This window comes from Macaca mulatta, chromosome 7 (genome assembly GCF_049350105.2).
Source record: "Macaca mulatta isolate MMU2019108-1 chromosome 7, T2T-MMU8v2.0, whole genome shotgun sequence".
Classification (NCBI taxonomy): domain Eukaryota; kingdom Metazoa; phylum Chordata; class Mammalia; order Primates; family Cercopithecidae; genus Macaca; species Macaca mulatta.
Genome location: NC_133412.1, coordinates 92,000,343 through 92,020,756, shown reverse-complemented (window position 1 = coordinate 92,020,756; position 20,414 = coordinate 92,000,343). Strand labels below are relative to the sequence as shown.

The 20,414-nt window shown below is 39.7% G+C and overlaps 2 protein-coding genes and 1 non-coding gene across 12 annotated transcripts in view; all 3 read left to right on the top strand.

Annotated features, from left to right (window-relative positions):
* Positions 1 to 8,368, top strand: part of TARS3 (threonyl-tRNA synthetase 3) — a 78,207-nt gene extending 69,839 nt beyond the window's left edge. For 4 of the 9 annotated variants that reach the window (XM_015143193.3, XM_015143192.3, XM_028851345.2 and 1 more), the window contains exons 16-19: positions 1,523 to 1,624; positions 5,317 to 5,389; positions 6,139 to 6,253; positions 7,556 to 8,368. In XM_015143193.3, coding sequence (XP_014998679.3) covers positions 1,523 to 1,624; positions 5,317 to 5,389; positions 6,139 to 6,253; positions 7,556 to 7,704 — 439 coding nt within the window. In that variant the 3' untranslated portion in view covers positions 7,705 to 8,368. The other 5 variants (XM_077940477.1, XM_077940476.1, XM_077940474.1 and 2 more) reach the window with 2 other exon arrangements.
* A 1,576-nt stretch (positions 8,369 to 9,944) lies between these two features.
* Positions 9,945 to 20,095, top strand: TM2D3 (TM2 domain containing 3). 2 transcript variants are annotated; one of them, XM_015143188.3, is made up of 6 exons: positions 9,945 to 10,055; positions 10,532 to 10,609; positions 12,145 to 12,302; positions 15,404 to 15,578; positions 17,179 to 17,254; positions 19,350 to 20,095. In XM_015143188.3, exons 1-6 carry the CDS (start codon positions 9,965 to 9,967, stop codon positions 19,513 to 19,515), a joined length of 744 nt encoding a protein of 247 aa, XP_014998674.2. In that variant the 5' UTR covers positions 9,945 to 9,964; the 3' UTR covers positions 19,516 to 20,095. The 2 variants fall into 2 exon arrangements, with proteins under 2 accessions (XP_014998674.2, XP_014998675.2); XM_015143189.3 differs by lacking the exon at positions 10,532 to 10,609.
* Positions 13,994 to 14,100, top strand: LOC114679807 (U6 spliceosomal RNA). Its single transcript, XR_003731905.2, has one exon. It is a non-coding gene; the product is annotated as a U6 spliceosomal RNA (small nuclear RNA).
* Positions 20,096 to 20,414: the final 319 nt, after the last annotated feature.

The following is a 20,414-nucleotide window of genomic DNA, read 5'->3' as shown; positions in this document are numbered from 1 at the left end:
CACAGAGTGTACTTACACAAACGTAGATGATAATAGGGCACTACACACTTAAGCTATATGGGATAGCCTATTGCTCCTAGCTACAAACCTTTACAGAATGTTACTGTACTGAATGCTGTAGGTGCTTGTAACACAAATCACTAGATGATAAGAATTTTTCAGCTTCTTTGTGATCTCATAGGACCACCATCATATATGCAGTCCATTGTTGACCAAAATGTCATTAGGCAACACATGACTATAGATGTTAGTTATAAGCATACACTATAAAATTTTCTCAAATACCATAAAAAAGTTATTTAAATGAAGATTCATACCACACTTTGGAATGAGAAGAATCAACATTTGCGAAGTTATTCTCTTCAAATTTATCTATTAATCTAATATAATTGTAAGCAAATCCACTGGGGTTATTTTGGGGGAATTTGGCATTCATTGCAACGTTTATCTGATAGCATAGATGTGTAATCGTAGTTTATGTCACTATTTGCTCTTCTTAAGTCTAGACATGATTAAAAGAGATGATGGGACAGAAATTTTGGATACCCAGGCTCTGTGAAAGGATCAGCTTGCTTCTCTTTCTTCCCCACACAAAATCAACATGATGTAATATTCAGGAATATTTCATACTGGTTTCAATTTGTGGGAATAATTTCTTCATATACCTGCATAGAAATGGACTCAAGCTGCCCACCCCTACCCCAAAGCTTCCTGTAGGGTCTAGACAGGGTTTTGCCTGCAGTTATTTTACAATGGCTCTTAGCAGAAATGGCTGGCAGTGATGATATCCAGTTATAACTCATTTGAAGTAGGTTTAATGAATGGGTTTCTCTGTTTTTATTTGTTTGTTTTACTTTATTATTTATTTGTTAAATTTGTTTTATTTATTTTAGTAGTAGCTATCTGGTATAAGTTTTAGATAAAAATTTGTCACAAGAACTTTGTAAGTGTCACATGTTACATTTGTTGCAATAATGTGAAATTTATCTTTCTGAGAAACTTGTGCAGAAATCTTGAAGTGGCTAACTTCATTACAACTAAGTCATCATTTGCTTTTTTCATTTTTTTTTTCCTAAGGGGGAGAGGGAATAATTAAATGTAAGGTATACCTCACGAGGGTTTCAGGGAATTTGACCAGTGGACTTCAAGAACACATATCAGGAACATTTTAAAAATGAAGATTATAATGTGGGAGATAGTGGCAAGAATGGGGTTGCATTTAGATCAGATGAGATTGACTGGGAGTTGACATTTTGTGAAGCTGAGAGAGGGTATGTGGAAGTTCATTATACTGTTCTCTCTACTTTTGTATATGTTTCAGTGTTCTCTAATTAAAGTTTTTAAAATAAAAGAAAAAAGATTAGGAAACAAAGCAATGAGAAAACAAGACAGTCACAGAACAAATAAGGTTAATGGAGAGAGAACTGATATCACTAATCTAAATCTATTCTCAAAATATAAGGCTAGAAGATAGTTATTGACTCTTAGGAAAAGACTTAAATGTATAATTTTCATTTTTTAGTAAGGATGGGGATGATAAGAGACCTGTGATCATTCATCGAGCCATTTTGGGATCAGTGGAAAGAATGATAGCCATTCTTTCAGAAAACTGTGGGGGAAAATGGTAAGTGATATGGAAAAAAAAAAGCTATATGTCTATTATTCTTTTTAATTTTTATTAATTTACTTATTTTTCCTTTTTAAAAATATTTCTATTCTTAAAACATCATGTGTAAAAGATAAAAGTAGTAACAAAAGAAAGGGCATTTCCTTCCTTACAATTAGCAAGTATCCAAACAGCAAATAAAGAATTCTTATTCCATTTGCCAGATCAGAAAACAAAAACTAAGGGAGAGTGGCATAAAAATGTACCACTTACCTTTTGCGGGACTCGGTAGAATTAAAGTTATCTTTTTACCTATTTCAAGCCCTTCAGAGATCTAGTTGCTGTCTTGAAAACATGTGACCCACACTCCTAGGTACCACCTCTTGCCCTCCAGCCATCCTTCCTTCAACCCATATTGTTTGCCTTTGGAGTTCCCTACAGCCACTGAGAAGAAAAACATGTAAACCTGATTCATAAATGGCACAAACTCAAAGAGGATGACTTAGCAGCACAGCCCAATTAGGATGACAGTGGGGAAAGGAAGTGTCCTAAAGTGCAAAATTTTGAGTAGTGCATCTTGTCCTTTTTGCCTGGAAGGAAGAATGGCCGGAGGTATGGAGCTACATGGATGCATGGGCTTTAGTTACTGCTTTGGCCACAAGATCAAAGATCTAGAAGTAATTAGACTGAAAAATGAATTACATAGATTTGGGAAGCAGAAATGTGGATGATCACTCAGAATGGGCCAACAGAGGTGGTATTGCCATCAAAAGGCCCCCACTGTTGAGGAATTTTTCAATATTCTAATACAAGAGGACCCATTCGGTTAAAATCAGCTTATTTTTTTTCCCTAGTTGTTGCTTAGTGGCTCATGGGCAAAGTGGCCACTGGTGGATATGCAAGGGCTCAACAATATGGACTTTGCCTCACTAAGTTCCATCTGGCTACATCTCTTCTGAGGATTCTGGTTGCCATCAGTAGTGATCACAGTTGTGATCCCCCAGGATGATACCATAACCTGGGGGAACAGCCAGTGGTCTTGTAGCAGGTTGATTACATTGAATCCCTTTCGTCATGTAAGGACCAATGCCTCGTTCTCACTGAAGAGAGACCCTCTGTGGATTTTGCTTTGCTCTTCTTTGCTGCCATGCTTCTGCCAGTGGCACCAAATATGTACTTATGTGCTGCCAGCAACACAACAGTGCTTCTGACTATGAAAGAGATTTTATAGCAAATAAGTAAAGCATTGCACTGACATTATGGGATTCATTACTGTCACCATGCACTCAGAAGCAAGTAGCTTTACTAGCAGTTATGGCACCAGCTGGCAGACAACATCTTGTGATGATGCATCCTAGTATGTGGAAATGCTGCAAACCGGTAACCACCTGTGAAATTTCTACCTCCCATTCCATTTTTAGAAATTGGCTGAGCATCTGCTCATGCAATTTAGTTCTCTTTTCAGAAACTACTGCCCCCACTGCTACTATTGCTGGGCTCAGTCCCTGCAGCTCCCATTGTGGACACTGGGCACTGGATGATACTGCTAGGGTCACTGCAACCAGTTCCTCCAAAAGCTCCATGTCTCTGCATCACCCTTCCTTGCCAGAATAGATTCCATGTGGTGCCTCCTTCTCCACTCTGTCTTAAGTCAGAGTGCCATGTTTATACATTAGCAGAACCTAGATCACACCCATGCATACTAACATTCATGCCCAGCGAGGCTGGGGAAGCAAATTTTTGAGCAGGAAACATAAGGTGGGAAGTGTCCCAAACAAAGTGTCTTCCAAAAGTCCTGGGTAGCTGGAGAGTCTGTGTATATTCCTGATATTTTGTGATCAAAGAGAAATACACTTAGGTATCATGGAGTTTCTAAGCTATTGAAGTTACAGTTAACCCAAAAGTATGGACATGAATCTGTGTGCCACCTGAGTATGAGTTAACATGTTTATATTTCTTTCCAGTTGGTTTTAAACAGTTTACCATAGGTGAGAGATGATGGTGTCTTGCATTAGAATGGTGCAGTGAAAGTGGTTTAAAAAAAAAAAGAGAGAACTAGTGAAATAGGAGATGGAGAGGGAGACAGGAGGTGGTTGGGGCCAGTGCACTGAGCATGCCTTCCTTTGTCGCAGAGACTGAGGTATAATCCCTGCACTTCATACATCCAGACTTCAGACAGCAGTCAGGCTTGTGGGGAAATCTCTCCAGGAGCCAAAAGTAAAGATGGCTAAAATGTGGGTCCTTTAGGGAAGTAGGGCTGAGGATGGGGTAAGGACAAAGCTCAAAAGAAAACATGTACTTTCTATTATATAACCTGTATTTCTGTGTTTTGCCATTTATCATGTATTATTTTGTGTTTATAATTTGAGAATAAATATATAAATATGCACATTCATAAAGTACTATCTGAAATAGTCCTCTTTGCATATCCTTTCACCTTCAGACTAAATACTCACTATGACAGGGAAAAGGCAAACATGCCCCACAGCAGACATTGCTTATACCTACCCTGCCATCTTTTTTTTTAGAAAAAATAATCGTGGGTTCACACATCATTGTAAGAAGTTATACAGAGGCCGGACGTGGTGGCTCACACCTGTAATCCCAACACTTTGGGAGGCTGAGGTGGGTGGATCACCTGAGGTTAGGAGTTCGAGACCAGCCTGGCCAACATGGTGAAACCCCATCTCTACTGAAAATACAAAAATTAGCTGGGTGTGGTGGCAATGGCTGTAATCCCATTTACTTAGGAGGCTAAGCCAGGAGAATCACTTGAACTCAGGAGGCGAAGGTTGCAGTGAGCCGAGATCGCGCCACTGCACTCTAGCCTGGGTGAGCAAGACTCCATCTCAAAAAAAAAAAAAAAGTTATACAGAGAGGTTCAGCACACTCTTTACCCAGTTTTCCCCAATGGTAACATCTTGCAAAACTAGATACAGTATCACAACCAAGAAGTAGACATTGAGACTATCCACCAACCTTGTTCAGATTTCACCAGCCTCACATGCACTCATTTGTGTGAATGTGTATTTAGCTGTGTCACATGGACAGATGGTGTAATACCACCAGTCAAGGCACAGGACAGTTCCATCACTTGTAAGGCTCCCTCCTGCTCCCCTTTTTTCCCCACACTCAAACCATCCCACCCCTGTCCTTTTATCTGACAACACATGAACGTGTTCTCTAGCTCCATCATTTTGTCATATAAAGAATATTACATAAATGAATTTATACAGTACACAAACTTTTGAAGTAGGCTTCTTTTCACTCAGTGGAATTCCCTTGAAAGCAATCCATGTTGTTTTGAGATAAATTAGTTGGTTCCTTTTTTTTTTTTTTTTTTTTTTTTTTTTTTGCTGATTAAAGCTGCTGTGGACATTAGTGTGCAGTATCGTGTGTGAACATATGCTTTCATTTCTCTGGGACAAGCGCCCAGGAGTGCAGTTGCTGGGGCATACAGTAAGTGCATGATCAGCCCTTTGGGCTGTCTGCCAGTTCATTCTACCTACACTTGTGCTATCAAAATTCCAAAATTATCCTTCTGTTTACTTTGCTGCCTTCAAACTTTAATATAATTTGGTTTTCTTCCATGCTGCTCTACTGAAACTACCCTCTTGTGAAGTCTTTAAAAGAATCTTTGGTTATTTGAAAATCATGTAATAAGTAACCATTATTATACTTTGAAAATACATATGTTATGTATTTTTCAGGCCTTTCTGGCTATCTCCTCGTCAGGTAATGGTCATCCCTGTGGGGCCAACTTGTGAAAAATATGCACTTCAGGTAAAATCAGAGATGTTTAAAGTACATAATAATCTTGCATGTATTCTGTGTAGGTCATCAATTTGGAATGTCCTTCATGCTTTAAAATATTGCAGAACTGACACATTAACTTAAACCATGTTTTCAGCAGTTGGTGGTAACACATGAATCATGTCTCTGCAGCTGTATCAGAACTATTTCATTTCTTAATGTTTTTGAGAAATTAGTATTTTAAAACATATGTATTCATGTCTACATGGCTCTATTAGGGAAGAATGTTATCTGTTGCTGTATCACAAGTGACCCCAAAACTTAGCAGCTTTAAACAATAAACATTTATTATCTCACAGTTCCTATGAGTCAGGGTCTGGGAACAGCTCAGCTGGTGGATTCTGGCACAGAGCATCTCCTGTGGCTGCAGTCAGGCTGTTGGCCAGGGCTGCAGGCCTCAGAGCTCACTCACAGTTGGTGGATACAGCTCCTCACCAGCGGGGCTTCTTCACAAGTGGCCTGAATGTCCTCACAGCATGGTGGCTGGTTTCCCCCAGAGTGAGTGATCTGAGAGAGATGGGAGCTGCAGGTTTTTATAAACTAGTCTCAGAAATGATGTGCCAACACTTCCGCACTTATTTATGGTCACAGAGACCCTCTCTGGTATAGTGAGCAGGGAACTATACAAGGGTGTGAATACCAAGAGTGGGGAACAACAGGGGTCTTTTTGGAGGCTAGGGACCATAATGTAACAATAAAGGTGTTTCATTTTCTTCTAGGTATCCAGTGAATTTTTTGAAGAAGGATTTATGGCTGACGTTGACTTAGATCATAATTGTACACTAAATAAGAAAATACGAAATGCACAGCTGGCTCAGTATAATTTTATTTTGGGTAATTTAAGTTTGTATATATTTTTCCAAATGCTTTTTTTTTCACTTCAATTCCAAAAGACCAAATAAATATGGTTCAACTACTTAATACTTATACAAAAAGAAGAGTCCATAGTGTTCCTGGCTTAGCTGTTCCTAGGTATTCTTTATTGTTTGCTGGAAGAAGAGTTATAAAGTTTCACCTGAATCCTCTGGGATAGTTTTACTAGCAATAGTTAGTATTGCAAGCCAACAATGAAAACAACTGTGAAAATGATCCCATCAGTAGAATTATATACTTTATATTTCAGCCTCACAGGCCTGTAATATTTTCCCTCACTTTTCTGGCTTATTAGGAAAGTTTAAACTAATGGAAAGAAAAGATCCCAAATTTAAAATGATCCAAAGGAAAAGATTTAGATGAAAAGTAAAATGTCCTTTTAGCACATGACTAATTCGATGCAGAATCTAAAATTTAGGCTTTAAAAATGATTCCAAAATTAAGAGAAACTAACACTGATATAACTGCAGGCATAGTATTGCTATTTCCTGTAAGTTGAGAGTCTGTAGAAGGCAAAATAAATATGCATAGTGTTGTTCTATTGACAGCGTTTCATTGATAATGTTTGACATCATAGTAGGTATTGTGGTGTTTAAATCAGGCTTCTTATGGTGGCAGAAATCTCAAGTTGGTTTAGACAAAGACAGCATTTATTGGAAGGGTCTTGGAGTATCCCATGACATGAAAGGTAGAATTAAATAGCCAAACCACTAGAAGAGCAATCAGGAGCCCAACCCTCACCAGGACTATTTCTTCCCATTTCTGGTTCCTGTCTCGCTCTGGTTCTTTATGCTTCTCTTGAATATCTACTTTGTTCTGCTTATCTGCAGACCGGTTTCCTCCTTCTGTATGGCAAGAAGCATGGCTGTAGATTCCTGCTTCATCTCACAATATGGGTCACTAGAGAGAACAAACTTTTTACCCACATTCCAGAAAATTCTGGCTGACTCGCATGGGTCTGGTGTCCACCTCTTGGCTCATCAGGTATGCCAGGTGGAGTCAGTGACTCTGTAAGAGCTCCCTGCTCTCATTTGCACCCTAGGACCACAATAGCTGTTCTCTCAAGTGGACAATAGAGAGATGGGATCAGAAGTCATTCCTTCCCTCAAGAAACTTAACTATCAGAGGATGAACCTAATGCTCATTAGATGATATTTATTAATAACGAATAAAAACTTGATAAAAACTTGTCATGGGACTGCTGACTTAACGTTTGGCAAATTGCTGATTTAAAATACATTTCTTTACCTTTCTTTTCTGCAGTGGTTGGAGAAAAGGAAAAGATAAATAATGCTGTAAACGTGCGAACAAGAGACAACAAAATTCATGGAGAGATTTTAGTAACATCTGCCATTGTTAAACTGAAGAATCTCAAGAAGTCACGGACACTCATTGCTGAGGAGGACTTTTGAAGTCCTTCCCTGATATTTGCTTCTGTGTAACTTTGTTTTGACCCTTAAAAATGTATTTTTCTTAACATATTAGTACTTCTAAGACTTTGGAGCCTTTGATGGGGGTTCATTCACAAGCTCAGCTGAGAAAGGAGACAATGAATGTGTAGCTGACATGTACCAAGTTTAATTCACTGATGTCCATAAGGGACAATCAGAGGGCACGTGTGGGAAATTTTCCAGCAATCAATGCCTTGAGAAATTTAAATGGGGAAATATTATTCATTGAAAAAGTGAAACAAAACACTAGGAAATGATTATGAAATGTTAGGGCTAAGATTTGTGATTTTCAAAAGGTGGGCTTCAAATAAAAGTCTGCAGAGTTGTTTTTTTTTTAACATGAGGGAAAATCTTATTTTCTAGTATGTCTCAGGTATTTTTATGACTGTTTTACTAAAATTCACACTGAAACTTTATCTTCAAATTGGAATCATTACTTAATTTTAACTAACCAACAACCACAAAAGCAGCAGCTACTACTAAATATTGGATTACTGACAAAGGAATTCAGTTTTGTGGAATCTGGTGTTTGCACTATAGGTTAAGAGTTGCCATTTAAATGTTTCTAATTCATAATTAGGTTTTGTTCAGCTTTAGAAAAAAATAAATTCCCGAATGAATTGCATCAGTGTTTCCAGTATTTCAGCTGTGGGCTTCTACTACAATTAAGCTGCTCACCTAGAGTTAAATTACTTTTGATGGGATGACATTCCATGGATTTATATACTGAAATGGATTTCAGATTTTACAGAGGTATGCTTTACTTGCTCAGAACTGAATTAAAATGGCATTATGTCAACAGAGAATTCAGCTACCAAACAAGAAGTATTGTTTAGTTTGCAATATGCTGTGAAATTCAAAAGAAATGTAAGAAATTATCTCTTTTCAATATACTGATCATCTAGTTAACTTCCTGAGGGATGTGAACTGTGAAACAGTTGGCAAACAAAACAATATATATCAGACTTGTGTAGTATAACGTGCAGATTGTGTGATAAATGGTTTTTTTACAATTTTTTTTTCTTTTTTTTGAGACGAGGTCTCGCTCTGTCGCCCAGCTTGAGTGCAGTGGCGCAATCTCAGCCTCCCGGGTTCAGGCGATTCTCCTGCCTCAGTCTCCCAAACAGCTGGGATCACAGGCACGTGCCACCAGGCTTTCACCCTGTTAACCAGGATGGTTTTGATCTCCTGACCTCGTGATCCGCCTGCCTGGGCCTTCCAAAGTGCTGAGATTACAGGCGTGAGCCGCCGCGCCCAGCCGTGATACGATTTTTAAAACTAACATTCAGGGCTTATGTGCAGGCACTTTTCCATGTATTTTTTTAAAAATCATTCAGCAAACATGCACGTGAGGGGGTGGTAGTCAGAAGACCCCGGAATAAATGATCCTGCAGCACGTGGGTGGGAGGAGAGCACATGTCACCAGCACGTTCCTTCCAGGTGTGCTGTGATAGAAACTGGCAAGGGTCTCCATGAGCTGGGGCCTGAGTGCGGCTACCCAGACGGCCAACCTTCCCCAGGCAGGGCTGTGCTCTAGACCCTCCCCTCAATTCCCAGCGCCTCGGGCCATCCTGCTTCTCCAGGTCTGAGATGAACTTTCTGGAAGTGCTGCGTATCTTCAAAGGGCCGGCCAGAAGTGAAAGCCGCGGCAGGCCTGAGCGCTGGCCCCAAGGGAGGGGTCCCTCAGGCCCCCGTCGTCCCGGGGCCGCTTCCCCGACTGTAAATAAGTCTTTAGAATGAAACGCCAAGCGATACTGTCTTCAGAACCTTCGCACAAGATCCAGCACTCGACATCCGACCATACGCTGGAGCGGCCTGCCTCCCACATTTGCCCGCCTCTGCACTTGGTTGCTTTAGCTGTGCATTTCGGTCCACGGATGACCTTTAACCGGTCTCCTGCAGTGGAAGGAGGGGTGAAGGCCTCTTCCAAGGGCGTGAGGGGCGCGTGGAAACGGAGCAACCTCCCAGGCTCCCATACTCCTCGGGGACCTCCCGGAGGGCGCAACCCGAAGAAAACCCGCGATCAGCGCGGGGTCAGCGAAAGCGCAGACGCCAGCCGTACGGAGCTGCATCGCGCCTGCGTCCAGTTCACGCTCCAGCTCCCAGGGGCGCCCGCCCCGCCCCGCCCCGCCCCGCCCCGCCCGCCTGCTTCCACGCATCAGCCCGCGCGCAGCCTCGCGGGGCCCGCCCCCAGGCCCGGAAGTGCGCACGCGCTGGCAAGATGGCCGGTGGGGTGCGCCCGCTGCGGGGCCTCCGCGCCCTGTGTCGCGTGCTGCTCTTCCTCTCGCAGTTCTGCATTCTGTCGGGCGGTGGTGAGTCAAAAGCTGGGTTCAGCGCCGGTGGGGCTGAGTGGCAGCAGGGCCCTGGGAGCTGCGAGGAGGCCGGACCCAAGGGCAGAGGCTGACGCGGGGAGGAGGCCGAGTGCCGGGCTCCGGGCGGCATGTCGCTGCATCTGGACTCCGGCGCCCTGGCCGCTCGGCCCGAGGCCGTCCCTCCGCTCCGGCGACACTGAGCCGCCCATCGCGGCTGCGGGGGCCCTGGAACGGAGATGGAGCGCTTGGGGGCTCGGCCGGGAAGGTGGAACTGGAGTGCGATGCCATCCTTCGGTCTCTGGTGTCTACCCCGTTGACGTTTCGTCCCTGAGCTTTGTGTTTTCTGGCTGCCAAGCCGTGAGGTTTTCATGAGCAGCTTATTGACCTGGTGTAGACCCGCCGTGTTAACCACACAAAACAAGGTTTTCTTGTCCCGGGATAACATGTTTCTCTAATTGTACGATCCTTAAATTTAGAGCAATCGCAGGCGCTGGCTCAGTCAATAAAGGATCCGGGCCCAACACGCACATTCACAGTAGTTCCCAGGGCAGCAGGTACTAGACATTTTCTATTCTGGTAAATATGTGTATTTATATCTAGTAGTTTCTCTTTGTTTTTGATAAAAATTTCCTTTAGTATACGAAGTCACTTTCCATTTTTGAATATTTTATTGTATTTTAGATGGTGTGAATTAAGGGCAGATACACAGCCATTTTCAGTGGATAGTCTTGGTATTTGGATACCTTTTGACGTTTCTGCCTCATCTCTTTTTCCAATCCCGCGCTCATTTGTTTCCTTATTTCTGTTATTTTTCCACTTCATCCATCAAAATAACCTTCAGTCAGTGCTTCTTTCCCTTCAGCAGGTTTCCTCTACTTCTAGAACCCTGTTCCTGATGTTGGATATTAAAGGCTCCCCCAGGACTGTGTGAAATGGAAGGATTACAGAGGGACTGATGGAGTCTTGAAATCTAGATCTGGTTTTGCTACTGGGATCTTGAACAAATTATTTATCCCCTTTGGACCTTGGTCCTCACCGTTAAAGCGATGGGGTTGGTCTAACGGCCTAAAGTCATTTCTGCTTTGTGATTCTAAGTGTCCACCTTCCAGCCACATAGTCATGGGATCAAAGAAAAAAGTATTTTGTAGAATTGTTCACTTAATACAGTGAGTAAAGTAGGACCAGTTTTAAACAAGCATTAGTTGTTTTGCTAGGTGGAGGCTTTGAGTCTAATTTCATCACTTTAGAGTCACATTACTTCAGTGAATTGAAACTGGCAGAGGTATTTTACGGATTCTTATTTGGGTGTAAAAAACAGCAGTGCACTTAAATTTTAAACTCAAATTACTTTTTAGAGAAAGCACAAGAGTTCTTAACTCTTGCAGGCTTTTGAAAGCCCTTCTTTTCAGGAATACTTGAAATTTTGATCCTCTCAGTTGGTAAAAATATATTGCACACTGATGAGGTTGGTTGGAAATAAGTTGCAGCTCACTGAAGATGTCATTAAAATAGAGAACTATTTTGAACTTTGGTAGCATAAAACTGTAAATATTATATTAGCAAATGTGGCTTATCGAAGTACCCTTGTGAAATAATGACATTTTCAAGTTGATGCCCTGAGGATGTCAGTGGCTTCATTTCTAAATTAGTGAATTCAGATGAAAAGAATATTGGATTGGAAATGAAGAGATTTGGGTTCTAGTTCCAGTTTTGCCACAGACTTCCTCTAAGATTTTGCACAAACCCTACTGTTTTAGTTTTTCAACTTACAAAATGATAGTCTTTTTTTAAGCCCTTAATGTATACCCAGAATTTTCTATGCATTATTTGTATATGAGCACCTTTAGTTTTCACGGCCACTTGAGAGGCAGGAATGATATTTTGCAAGTGTGGTGCTCACCAGGTCACACAGCTGTCTGTTGGCAGAATTCTGCTTTAATTGCAGGTGTCTGTGACTCCAGTGCCATGCTTCTCTCATTCCAGCGCAGTGTCTACTTGCTAATGATCATGTCTCTTAACCTTAGAAGATGGTTCTCTGTTATTCGAATCAGTGTTATAGAAGAATAAGCTTCTCTCTTGCCTCTCACAGAAAGTACTGAAATCCCACCTTATGTGATGAAGTGTCCAAGCAATGGTTTGTGTAGCAGACTTCCTGCAGACTGTATAGACTGCACAACAAATTTCTCCTGTATCTATGGGAAGCCTGTCACTTTTGACTGTGCAGTGAAACCATCTGTTACCTGTGTTGTAAGTACTGCAGCTTACTTATTCTAAATAAAATCACTGTAAACTTCAAGTTAGAAGAACAATTCAGACTTGACCATTGGGAAGAAATTCTGAATAATTGTTACATTCTTTTATGATTGCCCTGTTGAGTATGTAAGTAGAAATAAATTTAAAAACCCAATAGACCCTTCCATATCAGCTCACTACTGTTGTAGTTATAATGATAACTGTCAAGCCAGTTGATGTCTGCTGGAAATGCGCTTGACAGAAATGTTGCTTTGTAGGACTGGAGAAGATCTCAGTCTACTAGCATATCTGAAGCAAGTCTAATTCGTTCCGATGGATTCTGTGTTCTCAGTAGTGACAGCTAGTGTACAGAGGAGGTGGCAATGTCTTTCTGCCATAGATGAGCTTTTGAAGGGCCACTGTTTGTCTGTGGTGAGAAGATGGATTCAGTAAATGCCAGAATGCCTGGTAGCTCTCTTGAACAAAATTAAGTGGAACACCTGTCTTATCCAGAATAAATTCCAGATAGTCCAAAGATGTAATGTGAAAAATGAAACCCTGAAGTACCACAGAAAACACGAGATAGTTGTTGTTATAATCCCCAAATGGAGAATATTTTTCTAAGTATGAAATAAAGTTTAGAAGCCATAAAAGAAAGAATTGATACATTTGACTACTAAAAATTGGAGATTTCTGCATGACCTAAAGAAAAAGGCATGAAGGCAAAAGACGTGGCAAACTAGGAAAAAGTGTTTGTAGCATATGTGACAAATAATACACTAATATCAGTAATATATAAACACTTCCTAAAAACCCACATGGAAAAGATGACAGTCTTGTAGAAAAACAGTGTTAGGACATGAGCAGATGGTTCATAGGAAAGAAAATACAAATAGATTTATAACATGAAAAACGTGTAAGTTTTCTTATAATTAAATACAAATAATACATTTTTAACCCTCAGATTGGCAATTTCTTTTTAATTTGATTAACTCTGAGTTTATGAGAGTATAAGGGTCAGATACTCATATCTTATTAATAGGTAATCAAATTGATCAGCCTCTTGCAGGTGATTTGCCGTATCTGTTAAACTTATACACACACATAATCATTGACCTCGCAGTTCTACATCTAGGAATTTATGTTATAGATATTATATATGGATGCAAATAAGTATGCTTATTTTTTAGCTGTATTGCTCATTAAAGCAAAAGATTCAAAAGAAGTGAAATGTCTAAGAACTGCTTAATTTATGGTACACATGCAATAGAATAAAACACATTGTAGCCATTAAAAAGAACTAGACAGCTCTAGAGATAATGTACTGATTTACATACAAAATCAAGTGAAAGTATTGGGGAACGTTAAATGTTGATGACATGAATGTGTCTGTGTGTAGAATAAGCTCTCTCTGGAAGTACAGAGGGCACTTGGCCTGGGGAGGGCAGTGGCTCCCAGAGGCCAGGCCACACAAGGCCGGCTCACTTCTCACTGTCCTGTTGTGTCTTGAAATGTGTACCATGTACATGTGTCACCTACTTTTTTAAAAACCATTTTAAAAAACGTGTTTTAAGCACATCACTGAAAATAGGCAGATGTAAACATATTTTTACAGATCCAACTGTTTGCCTAAATCAAGTGATGCCTTACCCATATTTGAATGTTTTCCATAAAAAGTGGTTTTTGCATTGATAAGAAAATTAATATTACTTGCTTCATCAGTGCATATGCCAAAGTTGGAACCATACAGATAAAATTAGGATGGCTCTTGTGCAAAAACGACATGCAAATTTGTGAAATGTTAAAAAAATAACAAATATGGGCCGGGCATGGTGGCTAACGCCTATAATCCCAGCACTTTGGCAGTCCGAGGCAGGTGAATCACCTGAGGTCAGGAGGTTGAGACCAGCCTGGCCAACATGGTGAAACCCCATCTCTACTAAAAATACAAAAATTAGCTGGGCGTGGTGATGTGCGTCTCTAATCCCAGCTACTCAGGAGGCTGAGGCAGGAGACTCACTTGAACCTGGGAGGCGGAGGTTGCAGTGAGCTGGGATTGCACCACTGCACTCCAGCCTGGGCAACAGAGCGAGACTCCATCTCAAAAAAAGAAAAAAATAATAATGTGTGTGTGTATGTGTATATATATGCATACATATATATATATGATGCTTCCAGAGATGATTGACCACATAAAAATGATTTTGAAAAATATGCATTGCAATGTACTGTCAGGTAGAGTAAAAAGACTACAAAGTGCTTTCAGTATAATTCCATTTTAGTAAATTTATAAATATACACATAGAAGAAACGTAAAGAAGAGTAAAAGTGGTTAGCTCTGAACACCTATAGGTTTTTGTCTATAATCTTCAAATATGTAACATACAAAGAACATGGTACTTTTATAAGCAGAATACAAAATAATGGCTTTTGAAATTGGAATGAAAAAAATCTCTGGCCACCAGTGAACACTCACTCACCCTTCACACATCATGTGGTGCTTCTGAGTTGGGCTGCCTCTGGATTAAACATGCCACATGCCCTGGTGGTACGAGCAGCTGTAATAACCCTGAGTTGCCAGGCTGTGCAAAGTAGGAGATGTTAGGGAAGGTTGGCAACTCGGAAGCAAGGCGGTGTGTTAACCATTACAGAAGCATCAGGCTGGAGTTGAGGAACCTGGATTCCACTCCTCACTTGAAGCTCAGTGACCTTCAACAAATGCATTCATCAGTTCCTTCCAGCCATCCATGATTGCAACTTTCTAAAATAAATTTTCCCTTTGTCTGCATTATAAAAGTACACATGTTTACTATGAAAAATTTAGCTAAGCAAAAGTTACGAAATTTATCACCCTGAAATAACCTTTGCTATTTTGATGTGAATTTATCTAGTTTTTTTCCCCTTAGGTACATATATTTGGGTGTGTATTTTTGTGATTATGGGGTCACATCATATACATTTGTTTTGCATACATATTGTTTTGGTAACTTTTTCTGGTACTTTAGGTCCTAAATGCAGGCGTTTTAGGAATTTTGTGCCATGTGACTGTAGTCTTACTGACATCTTAACAGACTACACCATTGTGATTGATGAGTTTTGTGTCATTTGCTACATAGGATCAAGACTTCAAATCCCAAAAGAACTTCATCATTAACATGACTTGCAGATTTTGCTGGCAGCTTCCTGAAACAGATTACGAGTGTACCAATTCCACCAGCTGCATGACGGTGTCCTGTCCTCGGCAGCGCTACCCTGCCAACTGCACGGTGCGGGACCATGTCCACTGCTTGGGTAAGTCAGAGTTCAAGGGCATTTGTCAACAAAGTATTTTTCTCGAAGTTGATTGAAGGGACTTTAACCAGAAATTTGAGAGTTAAATTACTTAATTAGAAACATTTATCCGCAGCTTTTTAGATGTGCCAAGCATCATCAATAAACTCAACATACTAAAGTAAAGCATCCAGAAAACTGCAGTTCTCTTTTTAAATGTAATATTTGATAAAATAAGAAAAATATGTGAAGTATAAAGCATAATACACAATAATTGACTTTTACCCAAAATAACAGTGAAAATGGCACCAATACCATCGCAGCTACCTGAGTGCTTGCCTTCACCTGGTTGCTCTACTGCTTCTTCCAAAGTAACCATCCTTTTGAATTTTTTCTTATTTCACTTCCTTTTAAATTTTTTCTATAGTTTTATTGTATATATGTAATAAAATAATAGTACCATATAATATTCAATAATGCATGTTTTAGAACTGTATAAAATGATTTCAGGCTCTGTGCCGTTCTGGGACTTGATTATTTCCTGTCAACATTATGGCTCTATGATTCATCCATATGACTTCTTTCTTTATTTTACGTCTGTGTAATAATCTATTTTAAGATTGTATCACAGTTTATTCTCCAATATATTTGGTTATGTGCTGTTTTTTGCTGTTGTGACTCTTAAAATTTCTTTGCCTGTCTCCTGATGGCACATGTGCAAGAGCTTCTTTAGCATGTACTTTCCAGTGTGCGTTACTCTTTAAATGGCTGTATTAACTTACATTCCCACCCGTGCTATGTAACTATTCCTAATGATCCCTATTCTCTCCAAGAATTGTTATTAAATTTGGTCTTAAAGTTGTCTAGACTTCTTTTATATTTTGGATATTACCTGTGCTGTCCCTGAAACCCTCTCCCAGATTTTGATTTTTTTTTTTTACATTATTGTATATTTTCATAAACAAAACTTTAAAAATATAATTACTTTAAGTTATTAGAGTTAGTCTTTTTTTGTTGTGGTTTTAAGAAATCTTTTTCTACCCCAGGTTTATAAAGACAATTTGCTACATTTTCTTTTGAAAGTTATAAGTTTAACATTTCACATTTAGGTTTAGAGTCCCCCTGGAATTGGTCCTGGTAGATGGTGTGAGGTAGATTCAACTTTAATTGTCCCCCCACATGGATGGCCACTTGTCTCAACTCTTCCCTGTTGATCCCTGTGTTACCTCTGTCATACATGAAGTGTCTGTATGTTTCTGGTTCTAGACTTTCTCTTCTTTTCTTATTGGGTGATTTTTATGCCTCAGGACCACACTGTCTTATATCCTCGTAACTTCCCCGTAAGTCTTGATATGTGGTTGAGCATTTCATGTTCTTCACGTTGTAATCCTAACTTAGCTAATTTAAATATTACATATGTACAGATAGATGGTAAGGGCTTTGTACTCTTCACTTCAACATGTATTACTGTAAAGAGAGTTGACTTTTCACATTTTAAATTTTGAGGCCATTTGTTATAATTAAGTCTTTCTGAGAGTATTTTTATACCCTGTATTTTTCTTTCTTTCTTTCTTTCTTTTTTTTTTTTTTTTTTTTTTTTTTTTTTTTTTTTTTTTTTAAGGTAACCGTACTTTTCCCAAAATGCTATATTGCAATTGGACTGGAGGCTATAAGTGGTCTACTGCTCTGGCTCTAAGGTAAGCTTTGTTACTAGTAAGTTTAAAAGGCCATTTAGATTTCTTTGGGTTTGGTGGAATCTTCCAGACATTGAGCTCAGTCCACTTAATTCTTCTCTCAGATCCTACCACATGTGTTGGATTCTAGGAAACTGCTGGAAGAGTTTAGGTGATCAGACCAGTAGCCCCGTGGAGCTGACTGGCAGGCATGTTAGCTTTTCTCCCAAGGTACCTGCACATTGAGTTTCCCGTTCTTAATGTACCATGAATCAGTAAAATGCTGGGGACTATCTAAAATAGGCAGTTTTATGATGTGTATCTTTAATTTCAAATAACTTATTATAGAAAGTAATACATGCTGAACACTGAAAACTGGAAAAATGAAAATGACAAAAACATTAAAAATTACCACCATCTGAGATAATTATAGGCTTATATTGCTTACATAGAAATGTGTTGTTTGTTAAACTTCTTAACAGTACTTTAAGAAATTGTAGCAATTCTTCCCACCAAAGGGAAGAGCAGGTGAGACCCTGGTTAACTGATTAGTGAAAAGGTTATGCTGCCTACAGTTGAAGTTTTGAGTTCGTGCCTGAGACCCTGAGGCCTGCAGCATCACAGCCATAGAGCAGGATTTCTCAGCCTCATCACTGCTGACATTTTGGGCTGAATGATTTTTTGTCTTGGGGCTGTCCTGTGCATAGTAGGATGTTTAGCAGCATCACTGGCCTCTACCTACTACTTGTCAGTAGCAAACCCCCCATCCCCTGCAGTTGTGCCAGTGTGTCTCCAGATGTTGCCACGTGTCCCCTAGGGGACAAAATTGCCCCTTGCTGAGAACCACTGCATTAGAATTTGGGCTGAGGAAAGAAGAATCTTGCCTGGCAGGAAACGCATAACTGAAAAGTAAAAGAGGACACCAGGGTAGAAAATGAGATTCACAAAAATAAGATAGGCCGGGTGCAATGACTCACACCTGTAATCCCAGCACTTTGGGAGGCCGAGGCGGGCAGATTGCTTGAGGTCAGGAGTTCGAGACCAGCCTGGCCAACGTGGCGAAAGCCCGTCTCTACCAAAAATACAAAAGCCGCCATCGTGGTGCATGTCTGTGGTTCCAGCTGCGTGGTAGGCTGAAATGGGAAGATCACTTGAGCAGGGAGGCTACAGTGAGCTGGCATTGCACCACTGCACTCCAACCTCAGAGCGAGATTCTGTCTCAAAAAAAAAGATTAGTAACCGTTGCTGACAATGGTTCAAATTAACAACTGGCTTTTTAAAAAATAAATAAATGTTTGAAACTTGGAATAATTTTAATTTACAGGAAAGTTGCAAAGATAGTAGAGTTCTTATATATCCCTAATCTGGTTTCCCTACATTGTTAACCTCTTACAGTACTATATTATAACAAATTTTCAACAATTAAAACTTCTCAGCACTCAACATGGTTTCTTTTAAAATCTTCACTGTAATGAGATGATGCCCAAGGTTTGCTTCAGGGTACTCTGAAGGGGAAAGGGGAGAGTTTTGATGAAACACGGCTGGCGAAGTGTTGATTATTGGAGCTGAGTCATGAGTACTGTTCTCTTTACTTTTTATTGTTATATATGTTTAGAAATTTTCCATAATAAATATTGTTTCAGTATTATTAGATTTTAGAATTTAAAAGATCCTTAGAAGTCACCTCTTCCTAACGTTAAGATTTTAGAGATGAATGAAAAAATAGACTGAAAACATGGACAACTTGATCCAGGTCATCCAGGTGGTGGTGGGCTCCTCCTGACTCTAGCCCTGACCCCATGTTGGTGCACTTCGTGTTAGACTGGGTCTTTGCTTTGTTTTGACTAAAAAGCAATGAGATTGATCACTTAAAAGAGAGAGAAAACATTAGTTTTTTAGTACATCTAAAAATTATATGTTTACTTTTGACATTTAAACAGTCTTCCTGCCCATAATTGTTTGGTGGTGTCAATTTGTGAAATAGTCACTTGTGTTCCAATTAAGGGCTGTGATCATTGGAAGTCCTTTCTCAAATCTGACGTAACGCAGCGATTAAACCATAACTGGCCGCAGTTGGGGTGGATGGGTCTCATGGAATCCTGTCTGTTTGCCATCGCAGCATCACCCTCGGTGGGTTTGGAGCAGACCGTTTCTACCTGGGCCAGTGGCGAGAAGGCCTCGGCAAGCTCTTCAGCTTCGGTGGTCTGGGAATATGGACGCTGATAGACGTCCTGCTAATTGGAGTTGGCTACGTTGGACCAGCAGATGGCTCTTTGTACATTTAGTTGTGGTATGTGCTTCAGAAAGGAGCAGTGCTTAGAAAAAGCCCTTTTGTCCATAGGAATTGATGTGGTGTGAGTGATATTCTATGTTTTTAATGTACAGCATCTGTACTTTGTTTGCCTTCATAAAGGTAAAATAAAGAAGTGAAACACTGAACTGTGCTAATCTGGAATTTGTTTTTATTTGCCTGAAATATATTTTTTTCTGTGAAAAAATTAAAACGTACTTAAGCCAAGAGAATGACTTCTACAGTGATTGAAAATCCATTTAATTCCTATGACTTTTGTTTTGTATTGCTCAAGTCAAACTACATCACTTGTATCTCCAGCTCAAATGTAATCTGCCTTGCAAAGCCTTTAAGCTATGATTGCAGGAAGTGGAAAGTGTTTTTATTGTTAGCTAATTGAAGTTGTTTGGCTCAACTTCAGTCTTGTGTAAGATTTGCAGTGTAAGTATGCAGTCTGGTCTGTATATATGAAAATTTGAATTAAACTGCAGAATGTTTAGTTATGGTTTAAATTTTCTTAGTAGTATGTAAAAGGTAAGAGTACTGAAAAATTAATAAAATTGCAAGTTAAGAAATATTGTGGGCCTGATTTTCTATATTAAGTATAATCTGGAATAATCATTACAACTTACTTTTATTGTTAAGAATAACATTTTTATTTTTCAGGGCATTACTCCATTCTAACAGAGTCATAGTTGGCTGGTTTATTGACACAGTGGAAATATGTAAATGTTTTTGAGTATAGATCTGTTATATGCCCTTTATTGGGGGAAAAACCCAGTTATTCAAAAAGATTTTTATTCAAGTTTGCTTTTGAAACATTTAAAAACTTTTAGCATTTTTTCTTTCAAATACGGATATCTGAGTTACTGCTTTTTAAACACTTGTATGTAT

Coding starts and splice junctions, on each gene's coding strand:
- TM2D3 (XM_015143188.3), top strand. CDS start 9,965: ATGGCCGGTGGGGTGCGCCCGCTGCGGGGCCTCCGCGCCCTGTGTCGC. Junction 10,610..12,144: donor AGTAGTTCCCAGGGCAGCAG/GTACTAGACATT, acceptor TGCCTCTCACAG/AAAGTACTGAAATCCCACCT. Junction 12,303..15,403: donor AACCATCTGTTACCTGTGTT/GTAAGTACTGCA, acceptor TTTGCTACATAG/GATCAAGACTTCAAATCCCA.